General features: G+C 39.0%; 2 protein-coding genes across 6 annotated transcripts in view; one reads left to right on the top strand and one right to left on the bottom strand.

The window, feature by feature from the left end:
* Dhpr (dihydropteridine reductase) overlaps positions 1 to 18,913 on the bottom strand; it is a 45,393-nt gene extending 26,480 nt beyond the window's left edge. The window contains exon 1 of the mRNA XM_070094696.1: positions 18,772 to 18,913. Coding sequence (XP_069950797.1) covers positions 18,772 to 18,855 — 84 coding nt within the window. The 5' untranslated portion in view covers positions 18,856 to 18,913. The remainder of the gene's footprint in view (positions 1 to 18,771) is intronic.
* An 840-nt stretch (positions 18,914 to 19,753) lies between these two features.
* Positions 19,754 to 20,503, top strand: part of Kcmf1 (Potassium channel modulatory factor 1) — a 108,829-nt gene continuing 108,079 nt past the window's right edge. For 3 of the 5 annotated variants that reach the window (XM_053787738.2, XM_053787739.2, XM_053787740.2), the window contains exon 1: positions 19,754 to 19,981. In XM_053787738.2, coding sequence (XP_053643713.1) covers positions 19,966 to 19,981 — 16 coding nt within the window. In that variant the 5' untranslated portion in view covers positions 19,754 to 19,965. The remainder of the gene's footprint in view (positions 19,982 to 20,503) is intronic. The other 2 variants (XM_053787742.2, XM_053787741.2) reach the window with 2 other exon arrangements.

A 20,503-nucleotide genomic window follows, 5' to 3' on the forward strand; every position in this document is an offset into this window, starting at 1 on the left:
GGATTAAAATCGTTAACCGGGGGTCCACTGTATATATGTATATATGTATATGTATATATGTATATATGTATGTATATATATATATATATATATATATATATATATATATATATATATATATATATATATATATATATATATATATATATATATATATATATATATATATATAATATATATAGGTAGTAGGTTGGTAGACAGCAACCACCCAGGGAGGTACTACCGTCCTGCCAAGTGAGTGTAAAACGAAAGCCTGTGATTGTTTTACATGATGGTAGGATTGCTGATGTCTTTTGTCTGTCTCATAAATATGCAAGATTACAGGCATGTCTTGCTACTTCTACTTACACTTAGGTCACACTACACATACATGTACACATTTATTTATACACACTCATCTGAGTTTTCTTTGATTTTATCTTAATAGTTCTTGGTCTTATTAATTTTCCTTTTATATCCATGGGGAAGTGGAATAAGAATCTTTCCTCCGTAAGCCATGCGTGTTGTAAAAGTCAACTAAAATGCCGGGAACAATGGGCTAGTAACCCCTTTTCCTGTAAAGATTACTAAAAAGAATAAGAAGAAGAAAATTGTCAAAGTGGGAAGTCTGAATGTGCGTGGATGTTGTGCAGATGATAAGAAAGAGATGATTGTGGACGTTATGAATGAGAAGAAGCTGGATGTCCTGGCTTTAAGTGAAACAAAGCTGAAGGGGGTGGGAGAGTTTCAGTGGAGAGGAATAAATGGGATTAGGTCAGGGGTTTCAAATAGAGTTAGAGCTAAAGAAGGAGTAGCAATAATGTTGAAGGATAAGCTATGGCAGGAAAAGAGGGACTATAAATGTATTAATTCAAGGATTATGTGGAGTAAAATAAAGATTGGATGTGAAAAGTGGGTTATAATAAGCGTGTATGCACCTGGAGAAGAGAGAAGTGTAGAGGAGAGAGAGAGAGATTTTGGGAAATGTTGAGTGAATGTGTGGGGAGTTTTGAATCAAGTGTGAGAGTAATGGTGGTTGGGGATTTCAATGCTAAAGTGGGTAAAAATGTTATGGAGGGAGTAGTATGTAAATTTGGGGTGCCAGGGGTAAATGTAAATGGGGAGCCTTTAATTGAGCTATGTGTAGAAAGAAATTTGGTAATAAGTAATACATATTTTATGAAAAAAAGGATAAATAAATATACAAGGTATGATGTAGCACGTAATGAAAGTAGTTTATTAGATTATGTATTGGTGGATAAAAGGTTGATGGGTAGGCTCCAGGATGTACATGTTTATAGAGGGGCAACTGATATATCGGATCATTATTTAGTTGTAGCTACAGTTAGAGTAAGAGGTAGATGGGAAAAGAGGAAGGTGGCAACAACAAGTAAGAGGGAGGTGAAAGTGTATAAACTAAGGGAGGAGGAAGTTCGGGTGAGATATAAGCGACTATTGGCAGAAAGGTGGGCTAGTGCAAAGATGAGTAGTGGGGGGATTGAAGAGGGTTGGAATAGTTTTAAAAATGCAGTATTAAAATGTGGGGCAGAAGTTTGTGGTTATAGGAGGGTGGGAGCAGGAGGAAAGAGGAGTGATTGGTGGAATGATGAAGTAAAGGGTGTGATAAAAGAGAAAAAGGTAGCTTATGAGAGGTTTTTACAAAGCAGAAGTGTTATAAGAAGAGCAGAGTATATGGAGAGTAAAAGAAAGGTAAAGAGAGTGGTGAGAGAGTGCAAAAGGAGAGCAGATGATAGAGTGGGAGAGGCACTGTCAAGAAATTTTAATGAAAATAAGAAAAAATTTTGGAGTGAGTTAAACAAGTTAAGAAAGCCTAGGGAAAATATGGATTTGTCAGTTAAAAACAGAGTAGGGGAGTTAGTAGATGGGGAGATGGAGGTATTGGGTAGATGGCAAGAATATTTTGAGGAACTTTTAAATGTTAAGGAAGAAACAGAAGCAGTAATTTCATGCACTGGTCAGGGAGGTATACCATCTTTTAGGAGTGAAGAAGAGCAGAATGTAAGTGTGGGGGAGGTACGTGAGGCATTACGTAAAATGAAAGGGGGTAAAGCAGCTGGAACTGATGGGATCATGACAGAAATGTTAAAAGCAGGGGGGGATATAGTGTTGGAGTGGTTGGTACTTTTGTTTAATAAATGTATGAAAGAGGGGAAGGTACCTAGGGATTGGCGGAGAGCATGTATAGTCCCTTTATATAAAGGGAAAGGGGACAAAAGAGACTGTAAAAATTATAGAGGAATAAGTTTACTGAGTATACCAGGAAAAGTGTAAGGTAGGGTTATAATTGAAAGAATTAGAGGTAAGACAGAATGTAGGATTGCGGATGAGCAAGGAGGTTTCAGAGTGGGTAGGGGATGTGTAGATCAAGTGTTTACATTGAAGCATATATGTGAACAGTATTTAGATAAAGGTAGGGAAGTTTTTATTGCATTTATGGATTTAGAAAAGGCATATGATAGAGTGGATAGAGGAGCAATGTGGCAGATGTTGCAAGTATATGGAATAGGTGGTAAGTTATTAAATGCTGTAAAGAGTTTTTATGAGGATAGTGAGGCTCAGGTTAGGGTGTGTAGAAGAGAGGGAGACTACTTCCCGGTAAAAGTAGGTCTTAGACAGGGATGTGTAATGTCACCATGGTTGTTTAATATATTTATAGATGGGGTTGTAAAGAAGTAAATGCTAGGGTGTTCGGGAGAGGGGTGGGATTAAATTTTGGGGAATCAAATTCAAAATGGGAATTGACACAGTTACTTTTTGCTGATGATACTGTGCTTATGGGAGATTCTAAAGAAAAATTGCAAAGGTTAGTGGATGAGTTTGGGAATGTGTGTAAAGGTAGAAAGTTGAAAGTGAACATAGAAAAGAGTAAGGTGATGAGGGTGTCAAATGATTTAGATAAAGAAAAATTGGATATCAAATTGGGGAGGAGGAGTATGGAAGAAGTGAATGTTTTCAGATACTTGGGAGTTGACGTGTCGGCGGATGGATTTATGAAGGATGAGGTTAATCATAGAATTGATGAGGGAAAAAAGGTGAGTGGTGCGTTGAGGTATATGTGGAGTCAAAAAACGTTATCTATGGAGGCAAAGAAGGGAATGTATGAAAGTATAGTAGTACCAACACTCTTATATGGGTGTGAAGCTTGGGTGGTAAATGCAGCAGCGAGGAGACGGTTGGAGGCAGTGGAGATGTCCTGTTTAAGGGCAATGTGTGGTGTAAATACATATTATGCAGAAAATTCGGAGTGTGGAAATTAGGAGAAGGTGTGGAGTTAATAAAAGCATTAGTCAGAGGGCAGAAGAGGGGTTGTTGAGGTGGTTTGGTCATTTAGAGAGAATGGATCAAAGTAGAATGACATGGAAAGCATATAAATCTATAGGGGAAGGAAGGGGGGGTAGGGGTCGTCCTCGAAAGGGTTGGAGAGAGGGGGTAAAGGAGGTTTTGTGGGCAAGGGGCTTGGACTTCCAGCAAGCGTGCGTGAGCGTGTTAGATAGGAGTGAATGGAGACGAATGGTACTTGGGACCTGACGATCTGTTGGAGTGTGAGCAGGGTAATATTTAGTGAAGGGATTCAGGGAAACCGGTTATTTTCATATAGTCGGACTTGAGTCCTGGAAATGGGAAGTACAATGCCTGCACTTTAAAGGAGGGGTTTGGGATATTGGCAGTTTGGAGGGATATGTTGTGTATCTTTATATGTGTATGCTTCTAGACTGTTGTATTCTGAGCACCTCTGCAAAAACAGTGATAATGTGCGAGTGTGGTGAAAGTGTTGAATGATGATGAAAGTATTTTCTTTTTGGGGATTTTCTTTCTTTTTTGGGTCACCCTGCCCCGGTGGGAGACGGCCGACTTGTTGAAAAAAAAAAAAAAAAAAAAAAAAAAATATATATATATATATATATATATATATATATATATATATATATATATATATATATATACACACACACACACACACACACACACACACACACACACACACACGACAGAACACAAGAAGAAAGGAAGAAACAGAGAGATGGTACAAAGGCGAAAGGAGGAAAGAGAGGGGATGGAGAAGACAGACAGGAGATCCCAGACCCAGGAAGAAGATCAAATACAGCCTCCCTCACAACTTTCTATAGAAGCCTCCCAACCAGGTCAACCCCAGTGCAACCAAACACACTAAATCAAAACACCCATGCCACATCCAATGCCCCCACCCACTACATTACAAACTTCACCCCCACAGCAACAACCCATAGTTCCTTACCAGGTCTCCCACTTCCCCAACCCCAATATACTTCCCAGACCACAGTCTTAGAAAAGAAGTTGAAGGTGTGGTATACAAATGCAGATGGAATAACAAACAAGTATGAGGAGTGGCACGAAAGAATCAAAGAGACATCCCCAGACATAATAGCACTCACAGAAACAAAACTCACCAGAATAATAACAGATTCAATCTTTCCATCCGGATATCAAATCTTCAGGAAAGATAGAGGGAGGAGAGGGGGAGGAGGAGTTGCACTGCTCATTAAAAACCAGTGGGGTTTTGAGAAAATGGAAGGAATGGATGGCATGGGCGAAAGGGACTACTTAGTAGGAACAATCCAGTCTGAGGGACATAAGGTGATAATTGCAGTAATGTACAACCCACCACAGAACTGCAGGAGGCCAAGAGAAGAATACGATGAGAGCAACAGAGCAATGATCAACACACTAGCCGAGGTGGCCAGGAGAGCACACATGGGGGGAGCAAAGTTACTAGTTATGGGTGATTTCAATCACAAGGAGATTGACTGGGAAAACCTGGAGCCCCATGGGGGTCCCGAAACATGGAGAGCCAAGATGATGGATGTGGTACTGGAGAACCTCATGCATCAACATGTTAGAGACACTACCAGAGAGAGAGGAGAGGATGAACCAGCAAGGTTGGACCTTGTATTCACCATGAGTAGTTCGGACATCGAGGGTATCATGTATGAAAGGCCCCTGGGAGCTAGTGATCATGTGGTTCTGTGCTTCGACTACATAGTTGAGTTCCAAGTGGAGAGAGTAGCAGGAATAGGCTCGGAAAAACCAAACTACAAAAGGGGGAACTACTCAGGCATGAGGAACTTCCTTCAAGACATTCAGTGGGAGAGGGAACTGACAGGAAAACCAGTACAAGAAATGATGGACTATGTAGCAACAAAATGCAAGGAGGCAGAGGAGAGGTTTGTTCCCAAGGGAAACAGAAATAATGGGAAGAACAGAACGAGTCCTTGGTTCACCCAAAGGTGTAGGGAGGCAAAAACTAGGTGTACTAGAGAATGGAAAAGGTACAGAAGACAGAGAACTCAGGAAAATAAAGAAATCAGCCAAAGAGCCAGAAACGAATATGCACAGATAAGAAGGGAGGCTCAGAGACAATATGAAAATGACATAGCGTCAAAAGTAAAGACTGACCCGAAGCTGTTGTACAGCCACATCAGGAGGAAAACAACAGTCAAGGACCAGGTAATCAGACTGAGGAAGGGTGATGGGGAATTCACAAGAAACGACCGAGAGGTATGTCAGGAGCTCAACACAAGATTTAAAGAGGTATTTACAGTGGAAACCAGTAGGACTCCAAGAAATCAGAACAGGGGGGCACACCAGCAAGTGCTGGATGAGGTACATATAACCAAGGAGGAGGTGAAGAAGCTGCTATGCGAACTTGACACCTCAAAGGCGGTGGGACCAGACAACATCTCTCCATGGGTCCTTAAAGAGGGAGCAGAGATATTGTGTGAGCCATTAACAAAGATCTTCAACACATCATTTGAAACTGGGCAACTCCCTGAGGTATGGAAAATGGCAAATGTAGTCCCAATTTTTAAAAAGGGAGACAGACATGAGGCACTAAACTACAGACCTGTATCACTAACGTGTATAGTATGCAAGGTCATGGAGAAGATCATCAGGAGGAGAGTGGTGGGGCACCTGGAAAGAAACAAGTGTATAATTGACAACCAGCACGGTTTCAGGGAAGGAAAATCCTGTGTCACAAACCTACTAGAGTTTTATGACAAGGTGACAGAAGTAAGACAAGAGAGAGAGGGGTGGATCGACTGCGTATTTTTGGACTGCAAGAAGGCTTTCGACACAGTTCCTCACAAGAGGTTACTGCAAAAGCTAGAGGACCAGGCACACATAACAGGAAAGGCACTGCAATGGATCAGAGAACATCTGACAGGGAGGCAACAACGAGTCATGGTACGCGACGAGGTGTCAGAGTGGGCGACTGTGACAAGCGGGGTTCCACAGGGGTCAGTCCTAGGACCTGTGCTGTTCTTGGTATACGTGAACGACATAACGGAAGGGATAGACTCAGAAGTGTCCTTGTTTGCAGACGATGTGAAGTTAATGAGAAGAATCGAATCGGACGAGGATCAGGCAGGACTACAAAGAGATCTGGACAGGCTACAAGCCTGGTCCAGCAACTGGCTCCTTGAATTTAACCCTGCCAAATGCAAAGTCATGAAGATTGGGGAAGGGCAAAGAAGACCGCAGACACAATATAGTTTAGATGGCCAAAGACTGCAAACCTCACTCAAGGAAAAAGATCTGGGGGTGAGTATAACACCGAGCATATCTCCTGAGGCGCACATCAATCAGATAACTGCTGCAGCATACGGGCGCCTGGCAAACCTACGGATAGCGTTCCGATACCTCAGTAAGGATTCGTTTAAGACTCTGTACACCATCTACGTCAGGCCCATACTGGAGTATGCAGCACCAGTTTGGAATCCACACCTAGTCAAGCACGTCAAGAAATTAGAGAAAGTGCAAAGGTTTGCAACAAGACTAGTCCCAGAGCTACGGGGATTGTCCTATGAAGAAAGGTTGAGGGAAATCGGCCTGACGACACTGGAGGCCAGGAGGGTCAGGGGAGACATGATAACGACATATAAAATACTGCGCGGAATAGACGAGGTGGACAAAGACGGGATGTTCCAGAGATGGGACACAGACACAAGAGGTCACAATTGGAAGTTGAAGACTCAGATGAATCAAAGGGATGTTAGGAAGTATTTCTTCAGTCATAGAGTAGTCAGGCCATGGAATAGCCTAGAAAGTGATGTGGTGGAGGCAGGAACCATACATAGTTTTAAGGCGAGGTATGATAGAGCTCATGGGGCAGGGAGAGAGAGGACCTAGTAGCAATCAGCGAAGAGGCGGGGCCAGGAGCTGTGACTCGACCCCTGCAACCACAAATAGGTGAGTACAAATAGGTGAGTACACACACACACACACACACACACACACACACACACACACACACACACTGTAAAAACATAAGTTACCAATGTTCATAAGCATAAAATTGTGGTAGGAAAGATCACCAGAAGGAAAAAAAACATGAATGAACCTGCAATTATTATTGTGGGGAAGTGCTAAACCCAGAGGAGTCACACAGTACCTGGGAATGAGTGACAATCAGGTTCAATTCATGAAAGAGAACAAGAAAATTTCTTGGATCACTAGTATCAAGGCAGCTTCTTTGAGGGACACTATTCTGTAAGTAGGGCAAAATACCAGGCACAAATACCATAGGTAAGGTAGGGATATATTAAAGAGTGGTATGGGCTAAGGAGTGTCGTTTGGGGTACATAGTATCGTATCTTGGAAAGGATGCCCACTGATTTTGAAATTTTCTTGGATGATGTGGGAATGAAATTTAAGATTACAGTCAAGAAGACCTAGAAATTTACCCTCAGTGTGTCTTGAAATAGGGGAACCATTTATCAATATATTAAGTTGGATATTTAAGGCTCTGTTTCCAAATGGCATTAAATATGTTTTGTCTGTGTTGAGAGTGAGTTTGTTGGTCATCATCCAAGTATATATTTTTAGCAGATCCTTGTTTACAGTGTTTCTCAGTATAGCCGTGTTTAAGTGGGAGTAGACATAAGTAGTGTCATCTGCGAATAGAACTAGTTTAAGGAGTTGGGATGCATTGGGGAGATCATTAATGTAAATGAGAGAGGAGTGGGCCTAGGACACTACCCTGGGGCACTCCAACAGCTACAGGCTGGATAGTGGAGCTGACTCCATTTGCGTATACATACTGGTGTCTATCGTTAAGATGAGACTTTAGGTAATCGAGGAAATGTCTTCTGATGCCGTAATGATTTAGTTTCAGGTGCAGGAGATGGGAGGTAACTAGGGGTGACTAGTTGGAAGGGAGGGCTAGGAGACCTGTATTGAAACAGCATTATTATTTCTATTTTTATTTGGGGAGCTTTGAGGGCTTTGGAAATTTTGAGGATGAGGGGGGGTGCTGAAGTCCCTCCCCTTGGTGCTGCCACTGCATCCTGGGGATAAGAACCAAATATAATGGAAATAAGCAACAGTGATTGGCTTCTTTGGGTTATCCACAATATTCTTCTTTGCAAACCTATATATAATTACTATGGATTCTGAAGGGGTACATTAAGCTGCTTCAAATTCTTTGACAATAGATTTTATTCAGATTATTAACCTGGAGGGTTAGTAACTCAAGATAACCTAATCTAGCCATGCAATCAATATGTCTGGTTTATTTCCACTGAGGTATTTTAATTCCCTAACCCAAGATGACCCACAACAAATGGTTAACACCCTCGTTCCTACTTACTGCTAGGTGAACAGGTGCAACAGGTACAAAGGAAACATGCTCAATGTTTGTTTAGCTGGACTTGAACCCTAATCCCTCTGTGTCAACTGAAGGTAATAAATTAGACACATGTGCAACTCTTGGGTATCTTTATTGAGGAAACGTTTCGCCACACAGTGGCTTCATCAGTCCATACTAAGGAGAATCGTGATGAACCATTCATCTACAATCCTGTCAGACACTGCAACTTCTTGGGATCGTAATACTTGGGAATTCTTCGCTTGCCTAACCCTTGGGCATGACCTACTTCCACATTGGACAAATGTGACACCACCTACGACTGCTGCACCTCTCCTGCCTACAGTTTATAAGCTACTTCTCTGCACATATGCCATATTCTGTTCAAGATTGATGGACTGACCACATCGACTCAAGGTTGACGGACTGATTACCTCATTCTCCTCCTGTTCTTCACAATTCTCTTTAGTATGGACTAATGAAGCCACTGTGTGGCGAAACATTTCCTCAATAAAGATACCCAAGACTTGCACACGAGTCTAATTTATCAACGTGTCTGTTCTCTGAACCATTCATCTACAAAGTCAACTGAAGGTGCTACAAAATGAGCCACGAGCACTAGCACACAGTCAAATGTCAATTCCTCAGACTTTCAAAAAATTCAAAATTTTTATTTCTTTGTGTAGTACATATACAAACTGTAGTTTACATGTAATGAAGTATTGTTGCACACAAAGAAAGCCAATATTATGCACGAGCATTCTGAGTGGACTAATCCTAATAACAAACAATAACAATTTTATTTTAGCATGATACATGTTTGTACAAAGTGTAACAATTTGTAAAGTAAAAGGACACAAGTGCAACTAATGTGACATTTTGTGGCAACGTTTCACTCTCCAGGAGTTTTGTCAAACCATTATAAACAATACATGGACACAGGGTATATATAGGCTTAGAGTGAGGTGTAATACTAATGGTAGTAGTAGTAGTGGTACAAGTTGTATTAGTAGCAGTAATACAATATGGTAGAACAATTAACTTGCACATGAGTAAAAGGATATAAAAGCTATTACTTGGAAAGCATAAAAATAGGTTAGACAAATATTTCTATTGGAGGTTGGATTAGAGAAGGCCTGTTTCAGTGTTCATCCTCTGTAATGTGCTTGTGTAGCATTAGCAGGAGAGACTATGTAATGGCAGAGTTTACTGTTTTCAGGAGAATTCTTGCTAAGACTTCAGAGATGGTGAAGCTGAGTTTTTGTTTAATTGTATTAGAAACAGCGATTAGTGCCAATTCAAGGCACTTGCGCCTGCGGAAATTAGTTTCTTTGATCACTAATTGGGTGTCCTTGAATTTCGTGAGATGACTGGTGAAATTTCGGTGTTGTACACAGGAGTTGTTTAGGTTATCGTTCCTACATGCATAGGTATGTTCATTGAGGTGGGTTTCGAGGTTTCTTGCCGTTTCACCTACGTAAATCCTGTCGCAGCCTCCACAGGGTATAGTGTAAACCCCTGCGTTGACTGGTTTATGGTGCTTAGGTTTTGTCCTGGTTAGATCCTTTATTGAAGTGCTGGAAGTGATGGCGACTGGTGTTAGCTTGAGCAAGTACTGTACTTTAGAAATGTTCAATGCAACCTGACTGTTGGGAAGAATTATAACTTTATTAGGAGTGGTGTTGGTGCGTGGAGAGTTAATGATATGAAGAGCTCTTTTCTTGCAATCGTTGATGAAAAAGGAAGAAAAATGTAAATCAGTGAAGGTTTAGTGAATGTATGTACACTCCTCATCAAGAAACTCAGGACTACAAATTCAGATAACTAGAGACCAGCCGAAAAGTTACTCGTCAGCACTTACCAGCCTGATAAGAAGGTCAAAAAAAATTGTATTATGAAAATAGATTACATAACATCAAAGGTGATATGAAAAAACCTGGATAACTATCTGAAATTCTTGGAACTAAAAAGTTATCCAAAAAAAAACATTACAATCAAACTAACAAAATCAGATGAACCCCTGCTCACTCCAACCAAAACAGCAAACAGACTTAATGTTTTCTTCTCCACCATAGGAAAACATCTAGCAAACAAAATACCAAGCACAAACACCTGCCCATCACACTACCTCATAGGTACCTACCCAAATACGCTATTCCTAGCTCCAACCAGCCCCATTGAAGTTACGCTCATCATAAACACCCTTAAAAACAAGGCAGGAGACATAAACAACTTGCCTGCTTTTATGTACAAAAAAGATTCTCAAGTATTGTCACCAATTATTGCAACGCTCTTTAACAAATCAATTGAATCATCTACCTTCCCAACAATCCTCAAAATAGCGAGGGTCACTCCGATCCACAAAGGAGGTGACCAAGCTGACTTGAATAACTATAGACCAATATCTAACTTACCACTGCTCTCTAAAATACTGTATTTGAAAAATTAATTCATAGACGGATCTATTCCTACCTCGTTTCACACAACATAAACCCTTGTCAGTTTGGATTCAAATCAAATCAAAAGTTTATTCTCTATAAGGATTGCAATGCAGGGTTTACAGATTTTGGTTATTGTGTGGTTTACATGTAGTAAAATACTAATTACAGAGGGGGCCACTAGAACACCTAGCATGGCTAGGCATTTCAGGCAAACTTAGATTAATTCTTAACCCTAAATTATAACAAATTGTGGAGTAAGTTGACTAAATACTAAGTGACTAAATACTAAGTGACAAATACTAGTGTGTGAGTTTAGCAATGTGAATGCTTTTGTTTTGGCACAATACATAGTTTCTATATTGGAGTATCACAGGCAAACTTATGACTAGTTAGGAATCATTATTTTAAGATTAGGATACGTATTTCTGTGCTTATAGTCAAATGGGTGAGCGAGTGTAAATGTGGACCACCAGGTGGTTTTCATGTAGTTAGTTGATGGGGTGTATCATTATGTATTATTCAGGAATAATAAAAGCACAAATGATGCTATCATACACATGCTAGAACTAATATATACTGCACTTGAAAAGAAAGAAGTCCCGCTGGGCATTTTCATTGATTTACGTAAAGCTTTCGATACAGTCGACCATAAACTGCTGTACTCCAAATTAATGCACTATGGTATCAGATGCCACTCCCTCGACTACCTAAAGTCATACCTTAGTAACAGAACTCAATATGTGTATGCAAATGATGCAAACTCTTCCACCCAACCAATCACAGTAGGAGTCCCACAAGGAAGCATCCTTGGACCACTCCTCTTTCTCATCTACATCAATGATCTACCTAATGCATTACAGCTACTCAAATCCATATTATTTGCAGATGACACTACACATGTCTTTTCCCACCCAAACACAGTCATACTAGCAAACACAGTCAATGCTGAATTACAGAAAATGTCTGCCTGGATGATGACTAACAAACTTACCCTGAACACTGATAAAACCTATTTCATTTAGTTTGGAAACAAAGCTGCAAATGATCCAATTAACATAATGCTAAATGGATCATCAGTCACAAGACTCACAGAGGGAAAATTCCTAGGTATCCACCTTGACAGTAGCCTTAAGTTCCAGACACACACACAACAAATCACCAAGAAAATCTCCAAGACTGTAGGCATACCATCAAAGATAAGGTACTACGTTCCACAATCAGCTCTCCTGGCACTGTACCATTCACTCATATACCCTTATCTTACATATGGAATTTGTGCATGGGGATCAACAACATCCAATCACCTAAAACTCCTAATAACCCAGCAAAAGGCAGCTGTAAGAATGATAACAAATTCCCACTCCTGCCAGCATACTCCACCAATTTTCAAAAGTCTGAATCTGCTCACCAATTATAACATCCATACTTATTCATGTGCCTACTACATACATAGAACAATACATGCAAATATAAACCCCCCACTCAAACTTCTCACCAACCTAAACAGGACATATGACCACAACACAAGACACAGATCTCTTTTTGATATACCTAGTGTCCATATCACACTATGTAAAAACTCTATGCACATAAAGGGCCCCAAAATATGGAATTCATTACCAGAAGATATTAAAGTAACCCAGTCTGAAAATCAATTTAAGACTTCTCAAAAGCCACTTAATCACCCTAGACTAAATGCTAAATACTCAGTACACACTTACTCACCTATGTACTCCCACATCATAACTGAAACAATCACATTGAACCTTTTATCCATTGTTGACAGAAATATAACTGAATCATTGTTTTCACAAAAAGCATTTTCAAATATAAATATATCTTTGTATTATACAAATTTTGATTCATTTACAATTAATATTCTACTGTACAACTATGAAATAATTATCCTACTATACAACAATGATATACTCCTTAGCATTAACCCTTTGACTGTTTACGTCGTATATATACGTCTTGCGCGCCACTTTTTCCGACGTATTTATACACGTAAATTCTAGCGGCTTCAAATCAAGCAGGAGAAAGCTGGTAGGCCCACATGTGAGAGAATGAGTCTGTGTGGTCAGTGTGCACCACATAAAAAAATCCTGCAGCATGCAGTGCATAATGAGAAAAAAAAACTGACCGTTTTTTTTGGATTAAGACGGCAACTTTGAGGTGTATTTTCGTATAGTATTAATATGTTGTATTCTCATTTTCATGGTCTCAGGTGATAAAATAGAAAACATATTACAGAAATAGAGATGATTTTCATTACTTTCACAATGAAAACGACCTTGAAATTGAGCTCAAAGTAGCGGAAATGTTTGATTTTTACCAATGTTCAGGAGTAAGCAAATTACACCACACATCCAATACATGTCAACTGGGGAGTCTAATATTCTTTCACTAGTACACTGATATTATTTATACCATTTTTACAATAATGCAGTAATCTGCATAACAGTAAATTTTTTATTTTTTTGTATGAATAAAAAATCAAAATAGAAAGCAATAGTAATATAAGAGGGGCCTAGAGACATGACTAATGAACAGAGGATATGTTATTTTAGTGCCAAGAATGTCTACATTGTTTATTCTGAACCCTATTTTGAAATTGGCATCTTTTTTAATTTGCGTGAAGTTGGCCAAATTGCCAATTTCTGACCACTTTATTCGGCAGTTCAAATCGGTAAATGGGCGGTTTCTTGTACTCAACTAATAGAAAAAAATGGAGTTCTAAAGAAATAGCTATGAGTTTGGTCAATTGGAACAACGGAATTGGCCAAAAACGGCTCAAAGTCGGCAAAATTGCCGATGCGCATATGTCGCTGAGACCGCTAATTTCGCGGAGCATAATTCCTTGAGTTTTCGACAAATTTCGTACTTTTGGTGTCATTACCATCGGGAAAAGATTCTCTATCATTTCATAAGAAAAAATAATTTTTTTTTCCAAAACTTTTGTGACATAGAACGACAGTTTCAGATAGGGGCTTGCGACAGTCAAAGGGTTAAGTAGACTGTAAGCCAATAATGTTAGGGTGGCCCATAATGCCTAGGCATAATAGAGGCTCTCTTTGCATTGCAACCCACTATTGTAAATGCAAAATCTCAATGTACTGTTTGCAAAGACATAAAATAAATAAATAAAGGGAGCCACTATCAGGCCTTGGCGTTATGGGCAATCTAAATTTAATACATTACTGATTACTTAACACTGATAGTTCTATGCCTGCAATAATAGTGAACTAGAAATGGCTATAAATATGACCATAATTTTTAAAAGGGTGGACTGATAAGCCTGCTGAAGGCCTCGGTCAGATGGCCAAAAGCTCCAAAGGCGGGTCATCATCTAAAACCCACATCAGGAAACACTTGTCCAGTTTCCTGGCGAACCTTACCTTACCTAGCCTAACCTATTTAACACTAGACATACAGAACATAGTTTGAAAAGGTTGCACTAATTATACAATAGGTTATAGGTGACTTCAATATAAATCTCCTGCAAGACCAGGACCCACACGTTACTGAATTCACAAACACAATGAGTAACTGTATGTTGCTACCAACAGTAACAAAACCTACAAGAGTTACAGAGACTAGTGTTTCCCTACTTGACCACATCTGGACCAACACCATATCCCCTTTAAAATCAGGCATAATTACAGATAATACCACAGACCACTACCCGACTTTCCTCATAACAACTCTTGGTAAATTACCCCAAGACACTACTAAAGTCACCTTCAGACTTCACAATGAGGCAGCCATTAATAACTTCACAACAGCAGTAGCAAACATTGACTGGCACACTGAGCTAGAAATCTATACAGATATTGACGAATGTATTAATAATTTTCTAAAAAAGACCCAATACCTCTATAACAAGCACTGCCCTAAAAAAACTAAACAGATGACAGCTAAGAGACTGAACAGTCCCTGGCTAACACCCAGCATTCTCAAATCCATAAATACAAAACACCAATATGAAAAACAGTACAGAATGGGTCACATAACCAGAGACCAAACAAAACGTTACTCGTCAATCCTAACCAGCCTGATAAGAAGGGCAAAAAAATTGTATTATGAGAACAGATTATCCAACTTACGAGGTGATATAAAAAAGACCTGGAAAACCCTATCAGAAATTCTAGGAACAAAAAAGATATCACAAAATAGCGAAATAAAATTAGCAAAATCAGATGAACCCCAACTCCTACCAACAGAAACAGCAAACAGACTCAATGATTTCTTCTCCACTATAGGACAAAACCTTGCAAATAAAATCCCAAGCTCAGATACCCCACCAAATGACTACCTCACCGGCAACTACCCGAACACACTGTTCCTAGCTCCGACTAACCCATACGAAGTCTCCCTTATTATCAACACACTAAAAAACAAGGCAGGAGATTTAAATACCTTACCACCCTTTATATACAAAAAAGTGTCACAAGTGCTATCACCAATCATTGCAACACTCTTTAACAAATCCATTGAATCCTCCACCTTCCCTACAGTACTCAAAATAGCAAGGGTCACCCCGATCCACAAAGGAGGAGACCAAACAGAGTTGAATAACTATAGGCCAATATCCAACTTACACCCTCTCTCAAAAATCTTCGAAAAATTAATTCATAAACGAATCTACTCCTACCTTATCTCCCAAAACATACTCAACCCCTGCCAATTTGGATTCAGGCCTAATAAAAATACTAATGATGCTATTATACACATGCTAGAACATATATACACTGCAATAGAGAAAAAAGAAGTCCCACTGGGGATCTTCATTGACTTACGTAAAGCTTTTGATACAGTTGACCATGACTTGCTCCACGTAAAATTGTCACACTATGGTATAAGAGGGCACTCCCTCAACTACCTCAAGTCATACCTCAGCAACAGAAGCCAATATGTGTATGCAAATGGGGCAAACTCCTCTGCACAACCAATTACAGTTGGTGTCCCACAGGGAAGTGTCCTTGGCCCTCTTCTCTTTCTCCTATACATAAATGACCTACCAAATGCTTCGCAATTACTCAAACCCACACTATTTGCAGATGACACTACATACGTCTTCTCCCACCCGAGCCCAGTCACGCTAGCCAATACTGTAAATACCGAATTACAGAAAATATCTACCTGGATGAGAACTAACAAACTTACACTAAACATTGACAAAACCTACTTCATTCAGTTTGGTAACAGAGCTACAGATGTCCCTCTTAACATAATGATAAACGGATCACCTATCACAAAGCTAACAGAGGGAAAATTCTTAGGAATCCACCTTGATAATAGACTCAAATTTCATACACATATACAACAAATTTCTAAGAAAATTTCCAAGACTGTAGGCATACTATCGAAGATACGGTACTATGCTCCACAGTCAGCCCTCCTGGCCCTATATCACTCTCTTATTTACCCCTATCTCACCTATGGAATTTGTGCATGGGGCTCAACAACAAGTAACCATCTCAGACCACTAATTACCCAACAAAAGGCTGCAGTTAGAATGATAACAAATTCTCACTATAGGCAGCACACTCCACCAATATTCAATACACTAAACCTCCTCACCATACAAAACATCCATACTTACTACTGCACCTATTACATACATAGAACACTTAACTCTGACATTAACCCTCCCCTCAAACATCTCCTTGCCAACCTCAACAGAACACATGACCATAACACAAGGCACAGATCACTCTTTGATGTTCCTCGTGTCCATCTCACACTATGTAAAAACTCAATGCACATAAAAGGCCCTAAAATCTGGAATTCATTACCTGTAAATATAAAAGAAACACTACCTGTTTATAAATTCAAGTCTCTTCTCAAAGATCACTTACTCACCCAAAACCAAATAAATACTGAATAACTGAACCTTATAAATTGTATATCTTAAATGTTTCTCACAATTATATCACATAAATGTTAAACCTAAAACCCAATCTAACTTTATTATTTTTTAAATACACTACCTAACAGAATACTCCATTCTACTGAATTTACAACAATGCATGCAACCATATGACCTGTCTTTGTAATACTCACTTGTGCTTTATAGTAATCAGTTTACATTAATGTTTTTCACTGATTTCATCATTGCTTAGTTAATCTTAAGTTAATTTTAAGCCAGCCCGTAATGCTATGCATAGTATAAGTGGCTTTGGCATGCTGCTCTTATCTGTATTTTTTTTTGTACCTCTGTAAGTGTGCTCAAATTATTAATAAAAAAAATAAAAAAAAAAAAAAAAAAAAAATAAGTATTTAGTTTTGGGCTAGTAGGTGGTTTTTAAGAAGTGTCTTGAATTGATGTACAGGCAGGGTTCCATTGGTATTCACTGGTACGTAATGAATTCCAGATTTTTGGGCCCTTTATGTGCATCAAGTTTTTACAGTGTGAGGACACAGGGAACATCAAAGAATGATCTATGTCTTGTGTTATGGTCGTGTATCCTGTTAAGGTTGGCAAGGAGAAGTTTGAGTGGAGGGTTTATGTTTGAGTATAGTGTTCTATGTATGTAGTAGGCACAATAAGTATGGATGCTCTTTACGGTGAGTAAGTTTAGACTTTTGAATATTGGTGGAGTATGCTGTCTGGAGTGGGAATTTATCATCATTCTGACTGCAGCATTTTGCTGGGTTATTAATGGTCTGAGATGACACTTGTTATGCAGAACATTTCGGGTAAATTAGGTCAGTTTTGTCCCAGGATGCGACCCACACTAGTCGACTAACTCCCAGGTACCCATTATACTGATGGGTGAACATGGACAACCAGTGTAAGGAAACACGTCCGATGTTTCCACCCCTTCGCCGGGAATCAAACCTGGGCCCTCACCTTGTGAAGCGAGAGCTGTTGCTACCCAGGCCACAGGGCCTGGTAATTGTACTTAGGCGTACCTGTGCCTAAATAAACTTCCGTGCACCTGCTGACACTGTGCACTTAGCAACGCCTAGGTACCTGGATTATCAAGTTTATTCAGGTATATGTACACATAAATAGCTACATAAATTATCATTCTTAGCAGCACATGTGTAGATTACCTAGAATAAAACAAAAAAGTCAGGCAGACTTATTTCTATTGGGGTCCTTGTAAATTGTTGTGGGTGGCATCTTGGGGCAAGAAGACTAGAGGAATGTAATGGAAACAAGTCATCTTGTCCTTAATAACACACTGACTTCATTTGGTTATCCTGGGTTACTAGGCCTCCGGGTTAATTATGCCAACAAAATCTCGCATGCCGGACATCCATCATCATGCAACGTCATGCTGCTCACCTCTAGTGAAGTGTCACTTAAAAAAAATATTTTTGAACACTACCTGTGAATGTCTTCAGTCACAACACCAATATCAAACATGTTACACGTCATATTAGTCGAAATTTTGTTTTATATTTAATGTTATTTTATAGAAAACTGTCAAACGTTTGCAGATTTGCAGATTTTGATGCTCATGCCCAGAGGCAATCAATTTCTCTGCTTAAATCTGAGTTTTTTTTTTTATGGAAAGCTCCTTTGAATGTTACAATGTTTGAATTAAACATTTTATTATAGGCATTCAAATATGACAAATGATCAAGTTCATATTTCTAGATAAAGATAACATGGAAGAGCCAAATATAATGTTCATTGTAGTAGATTACATCAAACAATATATACTCGTATCAACAGTATAAATATATACTTACAAATTTATTGTTCTTAAAGTGTTTGACTAACGCAGTCCCCAAGGCACCACGCCCACCATAAATGATAACTTTACCAGCTGACATGTTGTCTCCTTCAGCAGTGTCGACCCACTGTCTACTGTACTACCATCAGCCCCCTGTCACCCACCCCCCCGTCAACAACTGCCTCATCCCTCACCAAAAACCCTCCCTGTACCCCCCCCCCCCACTTAGTAAGTTTATTCCGGTATACACAAATACAGTTACATTGATTATCATACATAGCAGCATATGTGTAGAGGACCTAAGATAACTCAAAAGTCAGACAGCGACTTATGCCCATTGGGGTCCTTGTATTCCTTCCATCACCACCATCCTACTCCTCAGCAAATATAAGGGCTATAGTCCTCCCCACTACCATATTTAAATGTTAACCACACCACAACTACTAAGACTACTGCCATTAATAATATTTTTTAATATTTTTGTTTCTCAAAACTACATCAGTGTTACATGGCTGTGTTAACAGATTGGCCGTGTAACATTTAGAAAAAAAAAACTAAAAAAAAAACAAAAAATGCGCCGTATTTTTTAGAAATTATTTTATCAAAATGGGGACGATTTTCTTTTTTTGTTGTTATTAAATAAGCATGAACACAAATAATTTGTGATATAGTGAATTGCAATTTCTAAAAACATCGCAAGATATTTTTTGTTTACTTATTTTCGCTATCAAAGATTGATAAATGCATTTCATAATTAATAAAACTGGAAATAGAAGATTTTTTTTAATTAAACCACAGTGCTCAATTACAATGATCACAAAAATATCCTTCACTAAAATAGCCATCTGATGAAAAATCTAATTTAGGGTAAGATATACAAAAATTAATAATTAATTTAATTTACCCTTCAGGTTAGCATAAAGCATAGTTAAGTGAGTTGAAACAGTGGAGAAAGTGATAAAAATAGAGCAATGTTAGTATTTTAGCAGATGTTGTGACCAGAAGTTCCAAGTTCCAAGATCGAAGTTTGATGACGTCACCATGGCCTAGTTGAGATAGTGTAAACTAAATATTTTCCTGAAAATCCTGGTCTGTTGATGGTGGTGAAAGACTGTGATATATTCATGATAAACACTGATATTCATAGAGCGTATAGATAACGCCAAAGGAACCATAGCAAGGCTAGATAAAGGCCAGTGCTGGTGAAATTATGTCCCGTCATGAAGGTAGGTTTTCCTCCACTGGTTAACAGCCAAAACGAATGAATTGTCTTTTATTTTATACGTATTTGCGTGTTACCTAGGCCGCTTCCTACATCCAGTCGCACTGAAGATAATGAGCCACAATGCAGGTAAATAGTAGATCACTAATATAATTTTCGCTAGGAAACTACGGTGTTCGTTGCATGGGAACTATTTTAGGCATTAGACTGCAAATTTCTTCTTCCTGGAGATAACTGATTCTTAGTCGTTTAATTTATTTTTGATACACAAGTCTGGCAGTTTCATGTTAATAATGATAAGATGTAAGTGTTTGATGTATAACATCCACAGTAGCTGTGCCCAGGACATCACACACAGACAGTTTTCAGTTTTACAAGAGATATATCAAGTACGGATAATTACAGTATACATATATGAAATTTATATTTCAACTTCAGTAATTACTAAAATGTGACAGACAATTTCGTAAAGTATCTGGAATATCCCAGAAATTCTTATGGTCAGGATCATGCTGTATAAAGGTAG

The sequence above is a fragment of the Cherax quadricarinatus genome, chromosome 47, assembly GCF_038502225.1.
Source record: "Cherax quadricarinatus isolate ZL_2023a chromosome 47, ASM3850222v1, whole genome shotgun sequence".
In the NCBI taxonomy this organism is placed as follows: Eukaryota; Metazoa; Arthropoda; class Malacostraca; order Decapoda; family Parastacidae; genus Cherax; species Cherax quadricarinatus.